Source organism: Gymnogyps californianus, chromosome 1 (genome assembly GCF_018139145.2).
Source record: "Gymnogyps californianus isolate 813 chromosome 1, ASM1813914v2, whole genome shotgun sequence".
NCBI lineage: Eukaryota > Metazoa > Chordata > Aves > Accipitriformes > Cathartidae > Gymnogyps > Gymnogyps californianus.
Genome location: NC_059471.1, coordinates 205,229,711 through 205,256,177, shown reverse-complemented (window position 1 = coordinate 205,256,177; position 26,467 = coordinate 205,229,711). Strand labels below are relative to the sequence as shown.

The 26,467-nt window shown below is 38.7% G+C and overlaps 2 protein-coding genes across 3 annotated transcripts in view; one reads left to right on the top strand and one right to left on the bottom strand.

Moving 5' to 3' along the window:
• FAM185A (family with sequence similarity 185 member A) overlaps positions 1-3,238 on the top strand; it is a 50,965-nt gene extending 47,727 nt beyond the window's left edge. For both annotated transcript variants that reach the window (XM_050908190.1, XM_050908186.1), the window contains one exon: positions 1,149-3,238. In XM_050908190.1, the coding sequence (XP_050764147.1) occupies positions 1,149-1,264 (116 nt within the window). In that variant the 3' untranslated portion in view covers positions 1,265-3,238. The remainder of the gene's footprint in view (positions 1-1,148) is intronic.
• Positions 3,239-4,045: 807 nt separating this feature from the next.
• FBXL13 (F-box and leucine rich repeat protein 13) overlaps positions 4,046-26,467 on the bottom strand; it is a 106,453-nt gene continuing 84,031 nt past the window's right edge. Inside the window, exons 18-21 of the mRNA XM_050908853.1 lie at positions 24,131-24,214; positions 18,443-18,577; positions 12,682-12,845; positions 4,046-4,271 (exon numbers count right to left, since the gene is read on the bottom strand). Coding sequence (XP_050764810.1) covers positions 4,136-4,271; positions 12,682-12,845; positions 18,443-18,577; positions 24,131-24,214 — 519 coding nt within the window. The 3' untranslated portion in view covers positions 4,046-4,135. The remainder of the gene's footprint in view (positions 4,272-12,681; positions 12,846-18,442; positions 18,578-24,130; positions 24,215-26,467) is intronic.

The window sequence follows — 26,467 nt, the reverse complement described above, 5'->3', positions numbered from 1 at the left end:
AGTTGCAGTCAGAGAGAGCGGAGTGAGAAGATGTGAGAGAAACAACTCTGCAGACACCAAGGTCAGGGAAGAAGGAGGGGGAGGAGGTGCTCCAGGCGCCGGAGCAGAGAGAGATTCCCCTGCAGCCCGTGGGGAAGACCACGGTGAGGCAGGCTGTCCCCCTGCAGCCCGTGGAGGTCCACGGTGGAGCAGATATCCACCTGCAGCCCGTGGAGGACCCCACACCAGAGCAGGCGGATGCCCGAAGGAGGCTGTGACCCCATGGGAAGCCCGCGCTGGAGCAGGCTCCTGGCAGGACCTGTGGACCCGCGGGGGACCCACGCTGGAGCAGTCTGTTCCTGAAGGACTGCACCCCGTGGAAGGGACCCATGCTGGAGCAGTTCATGAAGAACTGTAGCCTGTGGGAAGGGCTCACATTGGAGAAGTTCGTGAAGGACTGTCTCCCGTGGGAGGGACCCCACGCTGGAGCAGGGGAAGAGTGTGAGTCCTCCTCCCCCTGAGGAGGAAGGAGCGGCAGAAACAACGTGTGATGAACTGACCGCAACCCCCATTCCCCGTCCCCCTGCGCCACTCAGAGGGGAGGAGGCAGAGAACTCGGGAGTAAAGTTAAGCCTGGGAAGAAGGGAGGGGTGGGGTAAAGGTGTTTTTAAGATTTGGTTTTATTTCTCATTACCCTACTCTGATTTGATTGGTAATAAATTAAATTAATTTTTCCCCAAGTCGAGTCTGTTTTGCCCGTGACGGTAATTGCTGAGTGATCTCTCCCTGTCTTTATCTTGACCCATGAGCCTTTCGTTCTATTTTCTCTCCCCTATGCAGCTGAGGAGGGGGAGTGATAGAGCGGCTTTGGTGGGCACCTGGCGCCCAGCCAGGGTCAGCCCACCACAACGTATTTCCTAGCCCATAATAAAAACTACAGTACTATATAATAAAAACCAAAACTTTATTGTAATAACATGTTATGGGAAATGAGATTAATGAAAAAAACTGTATCAAGAATGAAATGTCAGAAGCCCCTGTTAAAAAGATATAATTTCTACCAAATATAAGTCTTATAAGTATTTCCAGGGAGCTTAAAAAAAATGGCAATGTGAACATGATATGTTTACTGTGTGTCAAATTAAACTAAACAGAACTCTCTTTTCCAGGTCACATGAATCAAAGGAATGAAACAGACAAATGGATTAAGGCTGACACACAAAATGGCAAAGTGTGTCTTAAAAGCCAAAGCTGGATCCAGTCTGTCAAGCTGAAGAGTTGTTAAAGGTGAAATAGGCCAAAGAGATTAAATCAAGAAATTGTAAAGGAACATTTCTGTAAAATTATGAAACTTTGTTGATGTATATTCTTAATATGAGAGAAACAATATTAAAAATGAGGGTGTTTTAACCCAAGATTTGTGCATGACAGTGGCTGGTGCTTAACAGGTCTGGTTTACTTTTAGTGCCTTTTAGGAACAATGAGATCTTACATATTCAGAATTTGTATAACTTGACCCACTTACCATGTCAGTTTAAAAGCTGGTAACTTTCAAACAAAAGTTTGGAGTCGTCATCTAAAAATAAAAAGCATTTTCAATGTCGTATTTGAAAATATGAAAGTTTACTTCCAAGATGACATGCTTTGCAAGCTATTTTGTATTTTTAAATTAAAAGTCTCGGTACTGTGGCAATTCTGCTGGTTTATGCAAAATGCAGAGAATTTTCTTTAACTAAATTATTTGTATTGTGGATAGGATAAAACCACTTTCAGAACTGTAGTTCTTATTTGGTCTTCTCATTTGGTGTTTGACCCCTAAGCAGTTTCTGCCTTGTCAATGGGTACTGTATGTGTGAAACTGCTTATGTGAAATGACAGAACTTGCTCCGTGTCATCCTGAACCACTTTGTGGATAGAAGTAAGAACCCTAGCTATGTCTACCACTGTTCATCTGCAAAGAAAAGCTTTTAAAATAAATACTCAAAAGTGCAATGGATCTGGCTGATTTCAAGAAGGAACGCTTCACCAACTGGACTTCAGATAAGAGTCCATATGAACATTCCCCTAAAGTAAAAGCTGCCAAAGAATGGAGGTATTGGCCTAATAAATGAGAACTATAATCTGTTTATTTGCTACATTTCCAGTGACTTACTGGCAGCCTCGCATGACAGGACTGTAAGCTCTTTGAGGCAGAAAGGCAGAGGAGGGAGGTGAGGGAAGTGTGTACGCCCTGCACAAGGGCATACATGATTTTTGTGGAGGATTTTGTGTTACCGCAATACAAACACACAGTAAAGTAAATGGAGCTTTTAAAAGCCTTTCCATACATATATATGGCACCTTATAAAAGAACTACTGAAATTTGTGTTTTAAAACTGAAATGTAGGAATTCCTGCCAACTGAGTGGATGGAGAGTAGCAGAGAAGAGTTCAGAGTGTCAGCACAGGTTTTAAGTTGTGTGTATGTACCTTAGATCGTAATGGTGCGTTATGAAATGAACTTCTCTTTTCCCACAGGATTCCCCAAGGGGTATAATTGCCCCTGGCTAATGGACTTCAGTAGTCAAGGGCAGCATTTTTACTATAATTCAAGGTGGTTAAAAACTCCACATTGTTTGCCGTTGTGTGTACTGTTTGTTTGGATGAGGTGGGCACTGATATGTATGGCAAATTGTATGTATTTTTAATATAAACACTAATATATAAAACATTGCTAATATTATTACTAAAAGCAATATAATATTACTAGTTATTATACTTTTAAAAGATAGAGAATTAATAAATGTGTAATGGCTTTAGATTTCCTCAAAGATTCTTGAAACTAATGATTTCTGTGCACTGCTGCAGACAAAGTGAAAGAAGCACTTCTAAATTCACACTGCATTGAAAAATAAAAACAGTGGAGTAGATATTTCACAAAATTGAGTCCATTTAATGGTTCCATTACTCACCCGGAATACAAAGCCCGTCAGCCTCTGTGATTAAGGTTGTGCTTTTTGGGACTGCTGCATCAGCAATTTAAGGGAGAACATAGTAGGAAAACATGTTGGTTTTTCCACTTTCAAAAGAAAGCAAGCTAGGGCATTCATATTCTAAAACTAGATGGAATTAAACATTAGGATTGTTAGTTACTTGCTTAACAAAGTTTAAATAAGCCATCAGAAAAATAGTGCTACCACTAATCTGATTATATTCTTTCCAAGCTAATAAATGTTGAGACCAGCTAGAACTTCAACATAAAGGTCAAGAATGAGCTGAAGAGAGACAAGTCTTTGGGAGTTTCCCCAAAGGCATTTGAGTAATGTCTTGTTCTGCTATAATGAGGTGAAACTTTCTGTTTTTCTCTAGACAAGGAAAGATCAGTGGGTTATCAGTAACTAGGATTTGAATGGCAAATCCCATGCGTGCTCATATTTTTTGTCCATTTGATGAGAAGACATGTGCTTGTAACTGGAGAAGATTTATCCTTTAACACTTTTCTCATCTGTGCTCCTTTTCATTTGATTCTCCTGACTGTGAGCTGCCAGCCAGCCAGCCCGCAGCTGAGATCTGCAAATATAAGCATCAGCTCACTTACAGAGTTTGACTCAGCCTGAGTGAGAGGCGTTTATGAGAATTAGGGCTCTGGGTGCACAAGTGACTGTTGAGAAGTAGAGAACTGTGCTTAAATGTGCATGTACAGTTGTGTATTAAAGGAATGAGTAGTCACTACCTATTCACTGTTCTTCCTTGCTCAAGAACACTGTACTTGATGAGTACCAGCCGTGTCAAGTGTGAAGTTCTGTGGGAAGTCAGAGTTTTTATGTCTTGGAGAGGACCTTCATGGCAAACAAGAACCCCAAACACATGCAGATTTATTTATTGCTTACTCTGCACAGGACTACAAAAGCTTCTCATTATTGAAAGATGAAGACAGCTTGAATCAACATCTGAAAGTTAGCAATGTTGTTTCAGTGCGGCCGTCTTGCTTGAAGGCATACACGCTCCTGCAAGAAAGATTCGCAATGCTTCCTTACTAATTCAACAAACGGCCTTTTATTAAAGTATGATTAGTTTTACGAAAAATAATATAGTGTTCTTTTCATGCTCTAGTGAAAAACCCTTCAAGTGTAGAAGATGATGTGCAATTTCTTCATTTTTCATTTTGAAGGATTTGTTTATTCAGGCTCTGATGTGTGTTTTTTGGTGAAGGTGAGTATGTTACCATCCCGGTCATATCCGAGCCAGGAAGGAGGGTCAGCATCATTATGTTCTTGTTTCTCCAATTTGGCTGTATATTTCAAGACAGCTTGTCTGCAACAAGAGTTAAAAAAAAAAATGACAGAAGTAAAAAAAACTTTTGCAGAGGATGTTTCCACAAAGAACACTAAAAACTGTTTAATGAGTGAAAGTTCTTTGTTTTAACTGAAGCTATCAATATTATAAGAGGTGGTGTGGAAACTGAAAAAGAAGATAATTGGTTAGGCCATAGAGTCACAGAATAAATTAGGTTGGAAGGGGCTCTGGAGGTCGTTTAACCCTGGTCTTGCCCTAAATGAATCCAACTAGACCAGATGGGTCGTGGCTTTGCCAGCTGAGTTCTGAATGTCTCTAGGGATGAAGGTTGCACAGCCTCTCTGGGATCCTGTTCAAGTGTTTGACCAGCCTCCTGATTGAAAAATAGTTTCCTTGTATGTAATCAGAACTTTACGTATGCCACTTGTTCTATCAGTGCACCTTTGAGAACAGTCTGGCCATGTCTTCTCTTCTGTATCCTCTGATCGGAGTTACAGACAGCAATAAGGTCTCCTCCAGCCCGAGCCTTCTCTTCTTGTGACTGAGCAAAGCACTTCTCTCGGCCTCTCTTTACACGTCATGTGCTCCGGCCCTTTAATGGTCCTGGTGGCCCTCCTCTGCGCTTGCTCTGGTGTGTCAGTGTCTGTCTGGACTGGGGAGCCTAAAACACAGATCTTTGGGACTGAGTCGGCGATGCCATTGGAATAATAGCATTGTGTTTTGAAGAAAACATAACACCAAACCAGATAAACCAGTTACATCAAAAGATATCACAGAGTCTCCAGAGTGGTTTTTCAGAGCTGTATAGGAAGGCTATAGGAACTGTGCAGGTCCCTATCTCTGTTTTGTTCCTTGAACAGTCTCTGTGGCACCTCCAAGTATTTTTACCCTTTCCTGGTTCACCTTCTGCTTTCTTTTTGGCTAACCTCTCCACTTGTAGTTCTCTTCTGTCACCCACCTCTTTTTAAAGTGTATTGTTTCTGAAATGGAATTGGCTACGCGACGGGCAGTGTTACAGAGCCTTACTGTCACCTGCGCTGGCCCCGAGCTTGCCCCAAGGCTGTGTTTTGCAGCTTCTGTGATAGTTGAACCAGAAGAGAATTGCTTATGATGTCCAAAACCACCCAAGACCCCTCTGATCTCCCTTGGCATTTTGTGGCCACTGTCCCTTTGCAGCATTAGAACACAAAAACAACAAACTAGAGCAAAATGACACAGAAATAGGAGAAAATCAGGCCTGCTGAGTGAGACACCCTAGAAAGAAGTCGAAGAGTAACTCTCTCCTCTCCCTCCTTTCCAGGCAGTATCAGTCCAGCAACTTTCATTGCCTTCCTCAGCTGAAGAAACTCAACCCGCCACTTTCAGTCTTTTGAACACCTCTTTTCTTTCCATCACTTCTGCAACTTGGCTGTCAGCCCGCTCCCGGCTGCGCAGAGCACCCGCCTCCCCCGGCCTCCCCCCATCCCTGGCTCTGGCACTCCAGAAAGCTCCCCCGGGCTGAGCCTACTCATGTGCTCCTTGGGGAAGAGCCAGCTCTCTACATCTCCCGTCCTCTTCAGGAGATTCAACCTGATCTGGTGTGCCACAGCTGCAGCAAGGTAGCCTTTCTCCCTGCTGGCCAAGTTCCTAAGCTCTGTAACAGAATATAATATATGGCATCTAGACAATAATAGAAAAAAAGTCCAAATTAAAGTGGTCTGTTATCTGCCAGTGATGCTACCACAGTATTTTTTTTCTCCCGAAGTGAAAACACTGAAGATGGTTACAAAAGCGGCAGACACACACAGCTGTGGTGCTTGCACCACCACCACCACAGCGGGAAGGGGGAAGCGGGGAGGGGAGCGACAGGGACAAAATCAGTGAAGCAGGGAGGGCTCCTTTTCAACCACTGCGGGATACGTTTTTTTAAAATCCAACACTGACACGCTGTATGACCCACATGAACACAAGGCTGTATCTGTTTTTATATTAGGGAGGCCTGTGCCACTGAGGAATGTGTGCACAATTTATATGAGCTATAAGCTCTAAGCTATAAAATAAAAATCAACTCATCCAAGTCCAAATTCCTGTTTTTCATGGAAACTGCAATGTATGGTGGCTGTCTGAAGCATGTATAAGGGGAGCTGTTACTATTTTTTTGGAAACTTATGCTGTCCCATGCCTGGAGCTACAGTTGATTAGTTTGCCAGAAACAGCCATTCATTAATCATCAACACATGGCAAAATAGATCATTTATTTAAGATATACTGTACTGTGATAGAGCCTGCTTATTTATTTATATAGTGTCTTAAAATGAGCACACTGATGAATAAAAGCATTTCAGCAAATAATTACAATTGTCTTTGGCAAAGCAAGTATCTCTTGGTATAAGTCAGACAAAAGTACTGGCCCAAACACATGGCTTGAGCAGCACTGGAATATATAATTGAATCCTTACCCAAAGTTTCAGTCCTTTTTACTAAGAGGGGCTAGCTGGGAAATCCAGTTCTGCATCACGGTCTGAATCCTGAGCCATTCCAAAATTCAGAAATGTTTGACTGGGTCCATCATAATAAAAAGCTGAGGTTTTGAAAAAGACTTTTTGAGATGAGGTTACAAAAACCAATCAAGAGGAAAAAGTAACGGAAAAGAAAAACTTAAACATGGGAGAACTGTTTATAGTGCAAATGCAGGAGAAATTAAGCCGAAGAGGCAAGTGGAGGCAGGCAGCTAATAGGAAAAGCAGAAAGCATCCTGCAAGCAGGCTCCAGGTTACAAAAAGTGATAAGACCACACAAAATCTGAAGTATTCTGAGGTCTATGTCAGCTGCAGTAGTTGTATCATTTTATGGCATCCAGTTCAAGTGCACATGCTGGCTGAAACATGGCACTCCAGGAGCCTCCATGTCACTTCTGAAGCGTGATTTACAGTCAGTGAGAAGACAGTACTATGATATTTTTGTTCCTTCTTCAAGAGAAAACTTACGAGTAATTATTCTTAGTCCTTTACCAAATCATGTGTAAGCTGTCTTCCTTTCCGATTACAGGTGTGTTGGACTCCCAAATCCTTCCTGCCTTGAGACCTGAATATTTGGATAATACCTAAGAAATTCTGCTTTTTCAAGAAAACAGAGTTCTTGCAATCTCCTTTCTAACCAACAGCAACCATCAGAAAACACAACAACAACAATCAGAATGTTCTCCAAATGTCAAATGTATTGTAGCTATTAAGACCCAAAGTAATTTCAGTTTAAAAGGCAAAAATTGTAGTAGTATTTGTTGAGTCACTTGTTAACAGAGTAGTCGTGAGTTTAAAAGAAATGTAACTGGTTTCATATTAGTGCAGACAGGAAAGAAGGAAGCATTCAGTTTTGCTCTCAAAGAACAGCTTTTGGTGGAACCAAACTGTTACAGCCGAGATGCAGTTTGGTGAGAGCACAAGGTGAGAGCACAAGGCTGGCTGGCTTCTCAAGGCAACGGCAGATTTCTTTTCTCATTTTGCACCCAGAAATGTTAATAGAGAGCCATGCCTTTCTCAGCACTGCAGCTGACTTTGAATGGTATTTGTGTTTTGAAGTTTAAGGAGAATGTTTTACAGGGAAGAGAAGTGTTTCTCTAAAGATCCCAGTGTGTTGTTTCTTGTAGGATTAGTCCCAACTGAATCACAACCTTTTCCTACAGAAGCCACATTTTAAAAAGTGGTTAGTTAACTTTCTTTTCCTCTAGTAGAAGAAACCAATTGTACCAGTATCATGTACTCCCACAGGTAGATTATCCATGATTCTTTATGGCATTTAGAAACAGGATTAATTGAAAGGTCATTAGCCTCTGGATACAGAAATATGCAGCAGGGTATCAGGCCATAGATCTTTTTTTTCTTCTGACATTTAATAAACCTCGACCCAGGCTAGTATGTTGGCAAATATGATCTCGAATGCTACCTGATACTGGAAAGAATGGACAATTTATATGCTCATAACTGTTTCCTATGAAGCTGCATTGGACTGAAACTCGAAGAACTTTGTGGCTCCATATGTTTTCTATTTTAATCTAATGAAAAGTAAAAATAAAACTTTGAAAAAGAATGTGACACAATACAAGAGATACACCTCAATATTTGCAAGGCTCAATCTATTAAGAGATGTCTGCTAGCACTGGTTAGTGTTTAATAATAAATAATGGGGAATTCCTTTGGCAAAATGAAGTATACATGATTTACAGATTTTGTAGGGCAACTTTAAACTAAAACCATATTTCTTCTATTGCTTATTTAGAACCTAAGCCACTAACATGTTTAGTTCTCCAGATTAATCTGATTTTTACATAGATGTCCTCTTCTATCACCTTAAACAGGGAATGAAATGTCTCTGAAATGTAGGTTTCACACCTGCAGAATGTAAATTACACCTGAAACCAGCCTTTTCCTCTACCTTCTGTGAAAATCTAAGACCCTGAATAAGGTTTTAAGAGTTAGTCTGAAAACAGAGAATGAGGCCCTGTTGTTCATTTTTCTGACAATCTGTTGCTTACTATTCATTACTAAAAACATACAGGTTGTGAATTAAATACATAGTTTTATAAAAATATATTGTGACATCAGTGACAGTACTGTCATTGCTTTTGATGTCATTGAAAAACTACTGCAAGACAACTGGTGTAGAATCACTGCCATATTTTACTGTGCTTTTGATGTAGTTACTGGCAGAAGATAAATTTTTTATCATCTTTGCAATATTGGCCTTGAACTACAATAAAAAAAGATTTTTCTAAAGTGTGACACATACAGGATGTAGAATATATCTGAATCTAGCTGTGAACTCCCTTTTATTTTCTGAATATCATGCCATCTAATGACAATTTTAGAGTCTGATTGAAAAGCCACTCTGATCTTGATGTGGTCAGTCTATTCTGCAGCCCACCTAGGTCTAGGGAGGCTCTTCAGACCTGTTGGAAGGAACAAGCAAAAGAATCTTGAGTGCTGAATTATTCTACATGATCGATTCACCTGATAGTTTTTGTCCCAGATTCACATGGCACAGGGTAGGAGTTTCCTATCATTGAACATATGGTGCAAAGGGTTAGAGACTGAGGCTGGCAAAGAAAAGAACCATCCACCGTCACATACCAGAAAATCAGGCTCAAGAAAGTAAAATCGGCAAAGTTTGCCTAGTTCTAAAAATCACAAAAAGGGCAAAGGTAACACTGGCTGGAGATGTGTGTCTCATGGTTGCTTTTTTGTTTTGCAAAGATCTATAACTCTCCAGGGCTTTGTTTAAAGTAAAAATAACTGGTTGGGAAATTCTTTGGCTGAGTCAGAAGAGTTTAATCAAGATATTTGGAGAACCCATAGCATATGGGACTCTGAGGCAGAGGCATAATCCTGGGTCATCCTAAGCACCACCTAAGCGTGGTGCTTAGCTGCTGACTGGGGTTAAACCACGACAATCCTGCAAAGGCTACAATAATGCAGATGGTTTTCTAAGAAGTTATGTCAGCTCTTTGATCGTGGCTCACCCAACATAAATTGGAACTCGCACAAATTTCTGTTCCTACCACATCTCACTTCTACGGGAAGATGTATAAGCAACCAGAGCCTGAAAGGGACGAGACACTCTGTACTGCTCTAAACAGAGATATGAAGTGACAGAAAAAGCAAGTCAACAACAGTAATCTGGGGGTAAAAGAAATCCCTTGAGGCTTAATATGAGAAAAACTGTAAATCAGAAAGTTATGAGGAGATTAAATGTATTTGAAATATCTTTTTTCAGAATGAACAGTGTAGTTCATTTACAATAATTTTTTCAATTACTACTCTTGCATACGAATCCTTCAAAACACTTTCTGTATCTAACAAGTATTTAATTAGAAGTAGAGGTTTTAAGAAGGAAGTTCTGAGATGACATTAAGAAAACTAAGTCAGAGAGAAGTAAAGAAAATAAAAGTAATGACAGCAGAATTATTTGTGGTGAGACAGAGGGAAATAAACCAAGGAGGGTTTGGAAAGCATGAACCACACTGGAAATATCTTTTAAGTTTTTAAGCATCTGCATTGGTCTTGTGGTCTCTAAAGTGACTATTAAACCCTGGAATGATTTAGCAGGGAGTGCACTATCTACAGTGGTCCTGTTAGGGGCTAAAGCTCTCCTAGTATGGATACTCTCTATATAAGATAGTATTATATATTTCTTACTCTCATAAAGTTTGATTAAGTTATATACTCAGATATATCAACCATGCTTAAACTTTAGTTCTTTTCCAGTCTCAGTACCTTTGGCATGTCTGGCCACTGTGCAGTTCTAGGTGTACGGCGCCTGGTCTGTGGTGCTCTTAACCCCCACGGAAGGGTGACAGACGCTGAAGCTGCATCTTTGAGATTCGCAGCTGAAAACTCAGCTCTAAACTCAGCCCTCCCAATTTTCAAGAAGGGTAAGAAAGAAGACCCTGGTAATTACAGGCCTGTCAGTCTCACTTCAGTGCCTGGTAAAATTATGGAGAAGCTTATTCTGGCAGGTCCTGAAAAACACTTGAGAGACAACACAGTCATTGGTCATAGGCAGCGCGGATTCATGAGAGGAAAGTCCTGCTTAACCAACTTAATTTCCTTTTATGACAACATCACCCATCTAGTTGACCAAGGGAAGCCAGTAGATGTGGTGGGTTTGGATTTTAGCAAAGCTTTTGATACTGTCTCTCACAGTATCCTTCTGGATAAACTACTGTCCAGCACACAGCTAGACAAGTCCATAATGTGTTGGGTGAGCAATAGGCTGACCGGTTGGGCCCAAAGAGTTATAGTAAATGGGGTTACATCAGGCTGGCAGCCAGTCACCATTGGGGTTCCCCAGGGCTCAATTTTAGGGCCAGTGCCTTTTAATGTTTTATAAATGATCTGGACGCAGGAATCGTACATTAAGTAAGTTTGCTGATGATACTAAACTAGGAGGAGCTGTGGACTCCTTCGAGGGTAGAGAGGCCTTACAGAGGGATCTGGATAGACTAGAGAGCTGGGCAATCACCAACTGTATGAAATTTAACAAGAGCAAGTGCCGGATTCTCCACCTGGGATGGGGTAATCCTGGTTATACATACAAACTGGGGGATGAGAGGCTGGAGGGCAGCCCTGCAGAAAGAGAGCTGGGGGTTTGGGTTGATGGCAAGTTGAATATGAGTCAACAGTGTGCCTGGCAGCAAAAAGGGCCAACTGTGTCCTGGGGTGCATCAAGCACAGCATAGCTAGCCGGTCGAGGGGGGTGATTGTCCCACTCTACACCGCACTGGTGTGACCCCACCTCGAGTACTGTGTGCACTTTTGGGTGCCTCAATATAAGAAGGACATCAAACTATTAGAGTGTGTCCAGAGGAAGGTGACCAAGGTGGTGAAAGGCCTCAAGGGCAAGCCTTATGAGGAGTGGTTGAGGTCACTTGGCTTGTTCAGCTTGGAGAAGAGAAGGCTGAGGGGTGTCCTCATTGCAGTCTGCAGCTTCCTCAAGGAGGGCAGGGGAGGCGGAGGTGCTGATCTCCTCTCTCTGGTGACCAGCAATAGGACACGAGGAAATGGAATGAAGCTACGTCAGGGGAAGTTCAGATTGGACACTAGGAAAAGGTTCTTCACTGAGTGGGTGGTCGGTCACCGGAACAGGCTCCCCAGGGAAGTGGTCACGGCAGCAAGCCTGTCAGAGTTCAAGGAGTGTCTGGAGATGTTCTTAGTCATATGGTTTAGTTTTAGGTAGTCCTGCGAGGAGCAGGGAGTTGGACTTGATGATCCTTATGGGTCCCTTCCAACTTGAGATATTCTATGATTCTATGATTCTAAACTTGACCAGAACTGACTGGCTTTTAAATATCGTGGGGAATCAGGAGACTCGGTCCATTAATACCAGTGGGGAAGTTGGATTACATTGTGGTAGATGACCTGTTTTTTCCAACTGTAGATATGTAACAAGTATGTTTCTCTTGTACTTCATGAAACCATGATACCTTGACTCATTCGCTGTAACCATGCTGCATTTTGAGCACAGGCCCACATCTACTTCTGCTGTATACTGACATTCAGTCATTGGGAAACAGGCTCCCACAAACCCTCGGAGTGAGCTGAAGTACATAGTGCGATGGTTGAGAGCATTAGGCCCAGTCTGTTTTTCTCCCTCATGTTCCCATGTGCCCTTGAGGTGATATCCTGTGTCTGCAGAAACTTCCCTAAGAGGATGTTATCTGCCACAAAGATAGATGGGGTCCCTATTTCCCTTCACTTCTGGCTGACACTAGAATATGTAGATACCCACACCAGGCCACAGGAATCCTAAGGCAGCAATGTGGACACCCCCTAGATAAAGGAGCAAGGTGGCTCAAGCCAGATACTTAGCATGGCACCATGATGCCAATGAAGAAAAAAACATGGGTTTGGGTTTACAACCACCTCTGAATTAAGATTAGGAAATACCCTCTTACTTGGTAATATTTCTACAGTACAGCATCTTGAGAATCTGGAGTTGCTTACAACCTTTCCAAAGATATTTCAGTGCTTTGTCAGTAAGATGAATGCAACCTGAGACGTCCAAGAAGTGGAGATAATGGCATGCTGCTGCCAAGTATTGGATACAGGTATCAGTCATCTGTAAATGAAGCAAGAAGACACGCAGAAGTTAGAAGATTATTGACTAGTTGAAAGAAAAAAACACAGAGCACAATTTTAGTGTCTGATTTGTGGGAAAACTATGTTTTAAAATACTTTGTGGAAGTAAAGTTTCTGGCACAGCAGAATTCTGAATCTCTGCAAGAGGCTCTACAGGAACTGTCACTTAAATATCAGGAGCATATTAGGTATTAGTTAACTGTGATTCCAGTACAGTCTAAAGTATTGTGGGATTTTTTTCACCTAATCAGAATGGTTTAGTTTTCCCAACCTCATAATTTTGCACGTAGCACATATAAGCCTTTAGCCTTACCTGCTATTGCATTGTTCTTGCTAAACTATTAGGCTGCACTTATTAGTTTTATCAGTTTTGTATCTCAGTTCTCTGTTACAAATGAGTGTCTCACACCAAGACCTTTTTAATGTATAGTTGTTTTTCTTTAGCTCTGAAGCAGAGCTGCTGAGTTTCACCGCATAATTCAATTTTTCTAAACTGATATTCATTGCCATTAATGCTGGAAGTCACGTTTGAGAAAAACATGAGGCATAGAGTCTTCAAGGTAGATAAGCAGTCATGCAAGCTACTTAATTGCTCCACTGACCTCAACAGGAACAGTCAAGAATACATTATGCACACACTTTAATTACCTTGTTCAGTCAGGACCAAAAGTAAAGTGGGGGCATACTAAAGACCTTTTAAAGATACTTGATTAAAATCAGTGGAGTGGGATGGTGGAAAGAGAGACGAGGGTTTCACTTGCATTAAACAGCCAATCTCATGAGAACCTAAAAGGGACAAGGAGGCAAGAGGAAGCTGGGACCTTGGGTTATGGAACAGAAAATTAGCACACTATCTCATGATACAGTCCTCCTGGAATATAGTGGTAATTCTGTGCTTTGTTTATTCCAGATTTAGCTATATGCTCAATATTAAGATCTGAATAGATTAATAAATAGATTAAAAGATTAATAAATAGATTAATGTTCCTATTGAAATAAAAAAGTTGCTGACTGAAGTCAGTAATTGGTATTTAAGAGAAATCTATATTCATCATACACTCAATCCTATTCCCTTTAGAGGACTGAATTACAGAATTCATTTTCCATCGAACTGTGTCTTCAGAACTTTGCTATTTAAATAGCTGATTCATTTAACCAGAGACTTATTTTCAATTCTTGCTGTATTTTTTCATGTGTAGGCTATGTTTCCCGCAGCAACTTCATTTTTTCCTATGAAATAAGAATTACTCTTGAATCAGGCTCATTCCTTGAGTAAGACTCAGAACTTCACTGCTGAATATTTTATAGTATCAGCATTTGCAAAATGACTTGTACCTGTCCTAGGTGTACAGAAACGTGACAGGGAGGCTCACTGCACTTTCACTGAACCCAGTGGAGTTTGTTCAAAGACAATTAATTTGCCCCAGTAGACATGATTAAAGTGATAAGCTCTTCTAATTTTAGAGTAAACTGCATAGTACATGCCAAAACATTCTTAATGGACATGTATTTCTATATTTCTCTATTGATTTTTTTCCATGTTCTTTTGCTGATTTTATTTTATTTTTTTTTTTTTTTAATAATATAGCTGATGTTGCAGGACATGACTGTCAGACATATTAACATATATCCTTTGGAACAGGTTCATTCTTACTTTAATCTCCTGACCATTTTTAAACAGTCTCTGAGTGGAAAATATTTCCTTACTTAGCAGCTGGATCCCCTCAATTTACACTAGAGATTGCCAAAGGATTTGAAAGACCCATTAGTTTTAACATCCACAGGTGTACCCATCTCATTTTATGGAGTTGCAAGCTGGATTCAAGTCAAAAAAAGACTTGTAAACTTATGTGTAGGTTTATTTGGAAGAGTCTTGATGTTCTTTTCTGAAAATAGTAGGGTATTAGCAGTTAACAGATTGGCTTTATAACCATTTAAAGAAAAGATACCATCTAGGAACAAAGCGTTGGAAGGGGATTACTAGGTCACTGAGTCTACTTCTTGTTCCCATTTGCAAGAACTACAAAGTATGACCCAGTTCATTCCCTTACCAAGAGCCATCCTAACATTCCTTAATAATCCCCATCTCCCTTCCCAGGATGCTCTTTTACAATTCACTGCTCTGATAATCAGAAACTCTCCCAATTTCCAGCCTAAATATATTTACTGCCATTTTATAGGGTTTTTTTGTTTTGTTTTGTTTTCCTGTGTTACTGTATAAGGTGTAGTGGAAAGCGTGGCAGAGAAGACTGATTGCAACACTACCCAACTTCAACTACTTTGGGAAGATCTCCATGCACAACTTCTATTATCGCTGTTATTATGGAAAAATAGCTTAATATCTATCTAAAAGCTACGGATACAAGAGATTGAGACCCACGTGTATAATAATTAATGGTGTACAGTAGGTATCTGTAAGATATAAACCAAGGGCTATTGTAAGACACAGAGCAACTTCCTTGGCCTGCCAGATCTGAAATACAGCCTGTGGGTTTTGGCCTAGAGGCTGAGAAACTTACGAACTTTTGGGAGGCAAACAAATTGATCAGAATATCTATAATTTAGGGGTGGCTAACTAGTCAGCCAAGTCATCTCAAACTAATTGGCCAGGAGGCTGTGTTCAGCCACTGCAGTGAACAAGAGGACACGAGGACTGTGTGGAGGACTGAAAAGATAGTCAAGGGTTATGGAGATGGGTGTTGGAGAGGAGGAAGGCAGGGACAAGCGATGGCTGCAGATGTATTGTGGACGCTTCAGCAGGAAAAAAGGGGGAAACTGGTCCAATAAGTATGGTGAAATTTTAAAGGATAGTTCAAGATGAACTTTCCCAAAAGTAGTAATAAACTTGGTCTATTCCCACTTGATAGTGATGGAAGCAACATTACAACAACTTTTTTCCCTGAAATTAAAAAAAAATTAAATCAGCATTTTAAAAATTGCATTTGAATGCTTATTGCCAAAATGCAGCAAGTATTTGGTTTTGCTATTAAAGAAAATAATTAAAAGCACAGAAATAATTAAATGCACAACAGCCAGAGGAATTAAGTCAGAAAGTACAGGGAAGAAGATTTAGGCCTTCATAACAGCAATAATTTCAAAAAGGAACACACGTTCTGATACAAGAAAAAGATAATGGAGATGCAAGACTTGAATCAAAAAGAAATGATACAGAAAATACAGGAAGCAAAAATGCTGTAGTATAAGCTCATGGTAAAGAGGAACTAAGTTTCACTGTTGTGGTGGTGCAGCTCGCCCCCCCAGGCCATGTTGCGATGTCAGGACCAGCCAAAACTGTGTTCTTGTGCAGTGAGTTGGGACAATCTGGTACCTTCTTGTCCTGGCTATGGTACAGTGAGTTAGGATGATTAGGCACTCCCTAACTGTACCTGAAACTCCTGTTGCCTGGAACTGTACCTGAAACTCCTGCTGCTTGGATCATGGCCCGCCTTGGAGGCTGCCAGAATTACCTGACAAGAATTATGGCCAGAATGGAAATACACTGACCAAAGCCAATCATCTCGCAATCCTACAAATAGCGATCCTAAGTGAGACCCTTAGAACTCTCCAGGATCACAGCAGGCTGTGACTCAGTATCTCCCCCTGAGTTGGGACGCCTCTCAGGGTAGATTTCACAAGGATTTTTAATAGTAGAATTTCGCAAGGATTTTGAAGAGTACATTTCGTGAGGATTTCCAAGATGGTCTGCTGATAGATGTTGATGAAGAAGAAGGGGTCAAAGATTGTCTGCTGACAAATGCTGATGAAGGAGAATAGTGAGTAATTCACTACAATTGGATTTTGCAAGGTTTTAAAGATCGTTTGGTACCAGTAATTTATTACAATTGACAAAGAGAGAAAAATCTCAATCATAGGTTAACCTCTATATCTTTGTGTATGTGTGTCTGTGTGTGTGTGCGCGATTTGATTTAGAACACTTTGTAGTGCTGATAGCAAACTTTATTAAATCACTCTGATAACTGGCTAATTATTAAGTATTGTTAAAAATCATATAACCTAATCTTGTGATTTACCACAATAGTGTTAATAAATCTTAAATTGCTGCTAGCTCAAAGTCATGTAGGATCCATAATCACTCATTCCCTGACAAATTGGCATAGTAATTTAATGGGAGATTCTCCTTACCCTTTGTATCTCTTCTGTCAGGCATAAACTGTTATCCAAGTCTGAGACTAAGTTTGGATCCAGCCGCACCTGGACTCCTCTCTGAGATGGAGTTTAGAAAGCAAGGGGGTCCATTCTGAACCTCGTGACTCAACAGGAGGTTTTCCCTTACCCTCTTGCATCTCTGGTCTCTGTGTAAACCATTCTAACTTGATTCTAATTTGATTTTCCTTTGTATGTTCTCCCATGTAGTAAGTAATAGAGTGAACCTTGCCATTGAACTTTGTTAAGTTGCACTCTACAAATTCACATTAAAAAAATCACTTTTGCTACTATCTTTGACGGTGATTCTTTAAGTGATATAAATCTTTTCCGCTGCGACAACTATAGATGAATCTTAATCTAAATAAATTAATAGCTGGAAATAATTGCATTTTTTTCAGATATCTAGACATCTTGAGTGAAAATTAGTTGAGCAGCTTTCCTGAAGAGATGTTAGTTAATTGAATATGGCTGCAACTGCACATGGTTTTATTGGTAATAAATACCTACTAAACACAATATACTACATCGGACTCACCAAAGCACACTAGTGACAGTGGGAACCACTAGCAAAACTGTCACATTAACTTGGATATTAAGGGAATATTCATATAGCCCTGGGATGGCTATTATTTTGGGTCTCCTCCTGGTAGTCAGTAGAGAGACGAGGGTTCTCAAAGAACTGAGGAAAGGTTCCCTGACTGATCCTTTGTAGGAACACTTCTCTCCACTGACTATAAAAAACAGCCTAAGGAAGACTCCCTTCCACAGGTATAAGTTATCCAAATACCTTATAAATTTTATTTTCCAAAGGACTTAGTTTCTTAGGCTTAGAATCTTCAAAAAATTAAGCATGAAGTTACATCTCTGAGTGCCTCAGCTTTTAGGCACTACTGCTATTTTCAAAGTAGCCACTGCCCTGCCATGTAAAGCCACAGGTATAAAGTTCTCATGCCCCAGTTTAGGCTTTACCTGGGTTCAGAAAGAGCACTGGAAAAAATAAAGCATGAAAATACCAGGAGTTATTAAAACAAAGACACCACCCTTTGGAAGCACCCAAACCACCAGAAGCTGAGAGAATATTTGCAGGAAGTATCACTAAAAGCCCTTCTCTCTTCACCCTTCCCTAGACATCAGCCCCTGGAGAGACAAAGTTTTACCTGATACAGCACAGACACCTTCGTGTTGTAACTGCAACCATTAGAAGAACACCAAACACTCTCAAGAGCCAAGTCTCAGAACTTAAAACTCATGGAAAGTCAGCTGAACTTAAGCTCTGATTTCTGAATTAGTTGAGCACATTGTAGAATTGTGACAAGACACAGATGCCAGCAGGTCAAATTTCTGAATGAAATACTAAGTACTTCTTTGCAATACGAATCCCAGAACTATTGCCCCATTTCTTATACATACCTTTGGGCAACCCGCTATGTTGACAGATGTTAGTCTGTGGCAGTGAAATGCCATTGTTTTCACATGTTCGTCCGTCAGCTGAGGGCAGTAAGAGACATGGCAGTGTTCCAGGTATTTTGTGCCCTTGCAGAACTCCTGAAAGAGCAACAAACAAACCAGTCATTCTTAGGTGACATGCCTACTCTTTTTTTTCTCAATTTACGATACATTTACATCAATCCTTTGATCCGCTTTAGGCACTTCAGTTTTCTAGGCACCCTTCATTAGTAGTGAAGTCATTCAGCTGTTGGCTGTGAATGTTACTAGAAAAAGAAGAGATGCATTAAGAGGCTATTTTCCATTGCTTATATATTATATTATGTGTTCATTAGACTAACATTCATATAAGTTCCACTGTATATATTAAAATATGTTGAATTTGGGTTATTTAAATTGAGCACAACCCAGAACCTAAAGGTTTGTGCTTAAAGGACCAGCCCCAAATACATTTATTCTTCTACTCTCTTCAAATGTCCATTTTTGTGTATATTAACTTTTCTCTTTTTTTTTCAAAATGAACAAACAACTGTATCTGTATAAATGACATTATTTTCTTGGGAAGGAATGGGTAAGAATCTCAGGACTGTCACTCAGGAGTTCTGGGTTCTGATTTGCTCTGTGGAGTTCAGGCCACTTAACTGTGGCTGAAGTGCCATGTAATTCCTGCTGTGATACCTGTTGACTACAATTTCTATCCTCATTTTTAAAGCGAACAAGCACCTGCAGATCCTACTGACTTCAATTCCAGCACTCAGGTATTAGCTTTTTCGTACATTCTGTAAAACAGATCCTTTTGGAAAATAACAGACCAAACCATTCAGTGACCTTTCCCAGCTTATAAAATGGAGTGGAGATAACTTCACACATTATGAAATTGCAAGAGCTGTTTACAAAACATTTTGGTGACCTGCAGATGGCAAGTGATAACTAGGTGTAAGGCAGTATTATATTATTATTATTATTATTATTACTACTACTACTACTACTATTAAGACATTCCAGCTTCTACATGAGTTTTTTAATTTTTACATGAATACCTTTTCCATGTTCTCTTCTACAAGGCCAATTGAAAAGACCAAAGGGACAATTTGACCAACTCAATGTATTAATGTATTTTTCATCTTACATTTGATACTTGCACCTCTAACAGGTCATCATATGAACAAAAATTTTTGGCAAAATACATGTTAAAGTGTATATTTTAAATAGCATCAGAGAATCCCACATAAAACTTTGCTTCTCATGAAACATGGGTAGTTATAACTTTGACATATTATGCACCTTTATTGTTTGCAGTGAAACTCCTATGAAAGGCCACATAGATTCATCAAATATACTTTTCTCCTTTGCATTCTGAAACTTTGTTTACCTTTTGGCCTGAATCTTTTTCAAACCTGAAAATATTCACTTCTAGGTCTACAAAGAGAAGCTAGACCATAATTTGTGTTTGTGGAAACCTTCTCTTGAAGAGCCTGCAGATTTGTTAACTCAAGAACCAAACAACCTGAAATTGTATTTCTTCACCTAACAGTGCCATGATGTGAACATCACAGAACATTTTGCGGCTCAAGCAAAGCTTTAGCTTCAGTGAGAATCCCTCCTCTTCTGTGATGTCCAGCCTAAAACCATGGTGAGATACCTTAAATTTGTCACTGAGCTGATCTTCCAAGCCTGCTAATCTTGGCCTAAGGCCAGTGTAATTTGTCATTTACTGGAATGGAAATTCTACCTCCACAGGGGAAAGAAGGAAATACTTATGTAGTACATTGAATAAAAAACACTGGTTGCACGAAGCTTTTCAAAACTTTCAAGAATTAGTCCTGAGGTAAACAGACGAAGGATCACATGAATAAATACCACAAGTGCATGCACACAGAGACACACAAATGCACATATTTATCATGCACAACTATTACATATTTATCATTCTGAAAAAAATTCTGTAGTAATCAGACTACTGCCTTTGACACGTAGCTATTTTTTCCTTATGTAAAACAGGAACTCGGACACTAACATATGGTTGATCACTGGAAAATGTTAGCTTTGTTATGACCAAAAATTATGTGATTCTGTGTGATTTTCATAAGGCTTACCTAAACAGATGCAAAGAAACTTATTAAGTCCGAAATTTGTTTCATAGACCGGAATTTTAGAACTTTTTGTCTGTATCCTCACTCTAGCTTCTTTTTTCTGTCTATCAGTATGGCTGTAGCAAGGCAGCGCTTCTTGGGCTTTGGGTTCTTGTTTTATTTTAAAAAAATATTAGAATGTCAGTGTTTTAACTTAGGACTGGTTAGAGTGGACAATTCAGAATTTATATTAATTGGCTTCTGTACCTTTCCTATTTCAATTTTAGCTCTATGGGCTGTTTGTTACCTGCAATACAGAAACATTCTAAACTCAGTAACTGAATGTTTTTTATCCATGTGTAAGAGAAACTGCACTCCCTTCAGAATTAGGCCTCAGATGTGATGACTTAATCACTACATTCTCAGCTAGGGTATGTAGCACAAGCTGAAGCCAAGATTTCAATGCCTGTGAGATACGTTTATCTTGTTTTTACTGGCACAGTTTGTCTACATACATATTTAAAATATCCTTCAAAGTTAGGTTCTGAATTTGCTCTTAACTTTAAGTCTACCCCTACATTATTTTGCAAATAGCACTAAAATTATATTTGCAATCAAAGGGAATGGAGCTTTGTTTGCTCTCTTCATCTCTATATCCCTGGTTCTATGCCTATAAAGAAAATAACAGAAGAGGTTATGAAGATCAATAGTGTTTGCAAAACATTTAGACACAACAAAGAATCGAATACCATATGAAGGAAATAACATAATTTTCTAACTTATTTGCACAATTCTGTGTAAATAAGGCCTGAGGATACACAAAAACATCAATGAAAATATGAAATACTAAATTGCTGCTCATTAAGTGAGCATCATTTGAGTTATGCATGAGCAAAGATCGTATTTACAAAATATGTGATCGCATAAGCATTTACATACTGTTATAATACCTGGGAACAAGTAAAAGAATTAACAGTGTACAGTCAAGATTATTCCTGTTTATATTATTTTGGTTATATTATTTAGTTATTTAATAACTTTCCAGCAATTTGCCTTAACAGTGTTAGTAAAGCCCTCTTAATATGCATTTTCTTTTCACATAATTTAAATATTCTTTATATAATGAAAGGATAACCAAGTCATGCAGTATACAATGGGGTTACTCTCTACAAATTTTCCATAAACTCTTATCCTTAGATTCAACTTACAAAAAAGGACTTGCCATTTTGTTTTGAGTTACTTCATACCTCTTCTTTCTCTTGCCCTCCCTAGATCCATGACAACACGGCTTCTGTAACTCCGACATGTACTGCCTGCTGATGCTTTCTTCCTCAAAAAGTTCAAATTCATATGGCAGACAAGGAAAACAGAAACACTTCTTTTTTCACAGTCTTTTTTTGAACTTACTCTATGTAGTGAGACAACTGAAATAATAGCTTCTTAGCCATAAGCATAGCACAATGCAGAAGTGAATATTCTCCTCTGAAAGCAGAAGCACTGGTGCTACACGACTTTCCGTGAGGTACACAAGATGTACATACTTGGTCATTGTTTCGGTTAAAAACATGGAACTTTACACAGAACATTCATGAAAGGCGAGTCAGAATTATTTCTGAAGAAGCAAATCCTAATGGCCTGACGTTTTTGTTGGGTAACAAGATTCAATCCAGATGCATCCCTTGTGGTACAGCAACAACTAACTCATTCTTACAATATATGGCTATAAAATGATGGATGTTGGAGCTTTATAATGGAAAAAATGTAGAAGCTGAAGACTGGGATTATGTGACGGCATTGCCTGTACCTGCAGCCTAACGATCTGCAACTGTTTATGGGCATGAAGTTGATACAATTAAAAGACACGATTTAAGCATTTCTGTTACATATGGTTAGGAACAATTCTCAGTTACAGAAAAAAGTGCTCTTATTTGGATGTAAATCCTCTCTCCTTCCTAACAAGACGGATGGTTCTTTTTTCTACCGTACAGTTACCAACTAGTGTTTATTTCTTATATTGTTCTGAAACACAAAGCAGTAAATCTATGCAATCTTATTGAATTTGTCAAATCTCCATAAGGATTTAGGTAAATTTCAAGCAACCTGTCATAAGGATAAGGAATTTCACAGTTTAACTATACATTTTGGAAACAGTCATCTCCTTTTCTTCATTCTGAATTTTCAAACTATGTTCATTTCATGCCCACTAGGTTATGTATGGAAGTAAACAGCAAAAAGTTGACCCCTCTCCACCCTTTTCATGCCACTTGCAACTGAACAGATCTCAGCCGTATTCCCTCAGCCATTCCCTTTCCAGACCGCAGGTTCCTAGCTTACTTATCCGTTCCTTTTATGGAGATTGTACCATACCTCTGATCATCCCTATTACCCTCTCTGAATCTTTTCCAGTTTCTAGTGCAATGCTTTACCCATAAAAAGAATTACAGTAACACCGAATAACTGATTTTACCAAAACAAGACAATGAGTACTAATAAATCAGAATTTAGTATGTAGTTACTGCTGTGATGATAGTGTAAGTCTAATAAATGTTTGGATGGCAAGTCTCGTTGTTGACATTCATTAAAAAAAGCAAGAGTCAGTAAATCAGAAATACAAAAAAATTTATAAGCATTGTAAAATGAAATTCAAATATTGTATTAGGATTAATATTTCTATGATAATTGCTGATTATTCAAGTGAAATTATGATGAGATCTTTAGAATAAGAAGTCAGTATTTCAAACATCTAGCTTAAAATACATGTAGTCCATTTCCTAGCAGATTAGTTTCATCATTAGATAGGAATAAATTATGCATTTGGTGCTTTCATAGGACATTTCTAAAGGTTTTATTAAAATAATGACACAGTACAATTTGTGCTATTTTTCCCATAAAGCAGCTAAGACATCTGTTCAATCTGGAGAAGATGCACATGCATTTCTTACTGAAATATAATTTGTTATATTTAATTATCGTAATCATACCATTTATGCTGGTAAGAAATACGGCTTTAGAGGTATATCGAGACATGGTTTTGTGTCACTAAGAGATAATGATGTGTAGCAATATATCAGCAGCACATGAAGAACCAAGTGTAACACACTAAAAGAAATTCAACTATTCCATTGAGCTAGGCATGCTAAGTAAGTAAGTCATCTGAATACAGCATTCAACAAATGACTGACTAAAGAAGCAGAAAGCAAGACCTGAAAGCCCACACCAGGGATGGGAAAAGTATGTTTTAGATGATAGAAATTGGTGAAGGATTTGTAGAGCAAGAAAGAAATAATAGTACCAGCAATTTAGATTGCAATTTGCACAGTACAATTCAGTAGAAATTAAGGCTCTTGTAGAGTGAATTTCAGAGTCAAGCAGAATTCAAGATGCATTAAAATTCATGGAAGGAATGAAAAAAAATGGAAAGGAATGAAAGGGGAGAATCACTTGTAAGAGTGAGAGTGTAGAACGGTGTGATGAAGAATGAAATAATGTACAGAGTAAAATAAGATCAGTTTTGGACATGGTTAATTTGAAGAAATAGAGAGGCTTCCAGGAAACACCAAGAAAAGAGGTGAAGTTTTACCTGAATCCCAGTATCACTGATGTTTTTGCATTCTGATATAGAAAGTTCCTTTATTTTTCCATGGTGGCCAAGGGCTCTCAAGCCCTAAAAAATTCCAGGAAAATTAATCTTAAAAATCAATACATGCAATTGTATGTAATTATATTTAATATATTAAGATGGTCGATAATATCCAATGCCTGTATATTAAAGGTTCTATCTAAGAATTGCAGCATCTTTTAAGACATTCTCTTCAGCAGAATGCATGTAGTTTACCTTCCAATTTTTGCTTTAAGTATGTACAAGGGTTAAGAATTCTTTGCAGAAATAATTCAATTGAGAAAGCAAAAAATTAGATTTTCCTACCTGTTCAGAAAGAAAGAAACTGAAGAAAAGTAGCATGGTGTGAAATGTTTCCACAGGACACAGACCAAGACTCTCATAAAGCAAAATACATTTACAGATCTCCAAAGTTTGGGTTTGAAAGAACTTTATACAAATTTTTTTTGTTGGAAGAACAAAATACTATTTGCTACGATCAAATAATATCTTAAAATTGCTGTCTTTATGATTTGCTTACCAGTAAGGGCTTTATGGCTACAGCTATGGTACAAGACAACATTTGAAATGGTGCAGTCACACTCATAGGTGCATGAACAACCCCCATGTTCAAGACAATAGGGAGGTGAAAACTTTGGTAAACTCCTGCTTTAGGAGTGCAAAATGATCCGAAGATGCTTTGTGATTTTTACTGCTTGTACACCAGGAAACAGGACCATGTTCTGATCCTAAACTGTCTAATCTGAAGGAGAATTAAATGCTGATTTTGTAAAATGTATTTTGATAGTCACAGCAGAATATCTCTGTGCTTCTTATCAATAAAGTAAACTTTACTGAAAGACAAAGTTATTGCTTTACTCCATATGGTTAATAAATCGTCTACAATTAAGCAGCGAACAGCACTGCATGGAGAGGAAATATCATCTTTAAAAAATAAGCACATGTAAATAGTGTCTGGAATCCAGATGTCGACACTGTAATGATAATGCTGGAAGAGTGCGGCTGGAGTTCAAATTTTGCAAATTCCTGAAATCTCACAGGCTGAATAAAAACAAAAAATGGAACAATGAAAGAGATTTCCAATCCTGGCTACTTATGAAAACAAAGAAATTTGCATTTTTCTCAGCAGATGCAGTTATGTGGTGACCATTACTTTCAACAGCTTCATTAAAATCTACAGATTTCAAATTTTTGTTGACCAGAGCACTCCTATTCAAGACAAAAAAACAATTATGTACTTAAATCCCAAATGGGTTTATGTCAGAACTTGAATTCCTTACAGCAGAGACTAATAGTGATAGGTGTGACCTTATGGACATAATTTCTTCTTGCATTTTTCCTTATTTAAAAGTGGCACCACTTTAATGTACTTGGTAATGAAATATTAAAGAATATTTTAAAGATTTTTTTTCTCCATGACAACTAATGCTGCTATGACTTCAAGGTTAATTTATAATCATTTTCTATGACAAGAGTGATATTGAATCACAGAACAACTATTTTTTTTTTCAATGAAAATTAAGGTCTCCTTTGAGACATTTCATTAATAATTCCAAATTTGAGAAGGCAAAGAGTGAAGACATGGAAGACAAGGAATGTCATTAGGAACTGTCTATTACATAGAAAAAATACGAAACTTTTACGGTTCAAAAAATAAACCTCTTCAAACAAGCTCTACGCAGGCAGTCTAATCTATATGAAATTTTTAACTATTATTTTTGTATCTAACATACATACAAAGGAGCCAATTATCACTAGTTTTATTAGACTTCCTGATTTATTCAGTAGTATTCCCTGATAAATAACATCAGAGATCCCCATCCAGGATGCTGACTTATTTTCAGAGACTTTTATCTTCTATACTAAGCCTCCAGACATTTTTGAAAGATATGGTCAGAGCTATCATATTATCATTGGAACTCCTGGAAATAGATGCTAGCAAAACAAATACTGTGCAGCATACAGGCTAGGATCACCCACTCGATATGTCTCCAAAAAACATATTTCCCCTTTAACATAAAGAAATCAACCCATGTATCTTGGATCAATCTTCTGTTGCCACGGAGAAAGGGAAGACTTTGTCCTGCATCTCTTGTATAGCATGTATATTACCATTTCCATTTAGAAAACAACTTTAAAAGAAACTTCTTATTCCTCTCCAACACCTGTTTTTTACAAGCAATTTTTACATTTTTGTTCTGTTTCATTTACTTTATTATGTGAGGCCGACAACATTTGCAGAACTTCGTTTATTATTATTTCACCATGGTTTTTGTAGATGAGAAAATGAGTATTGAC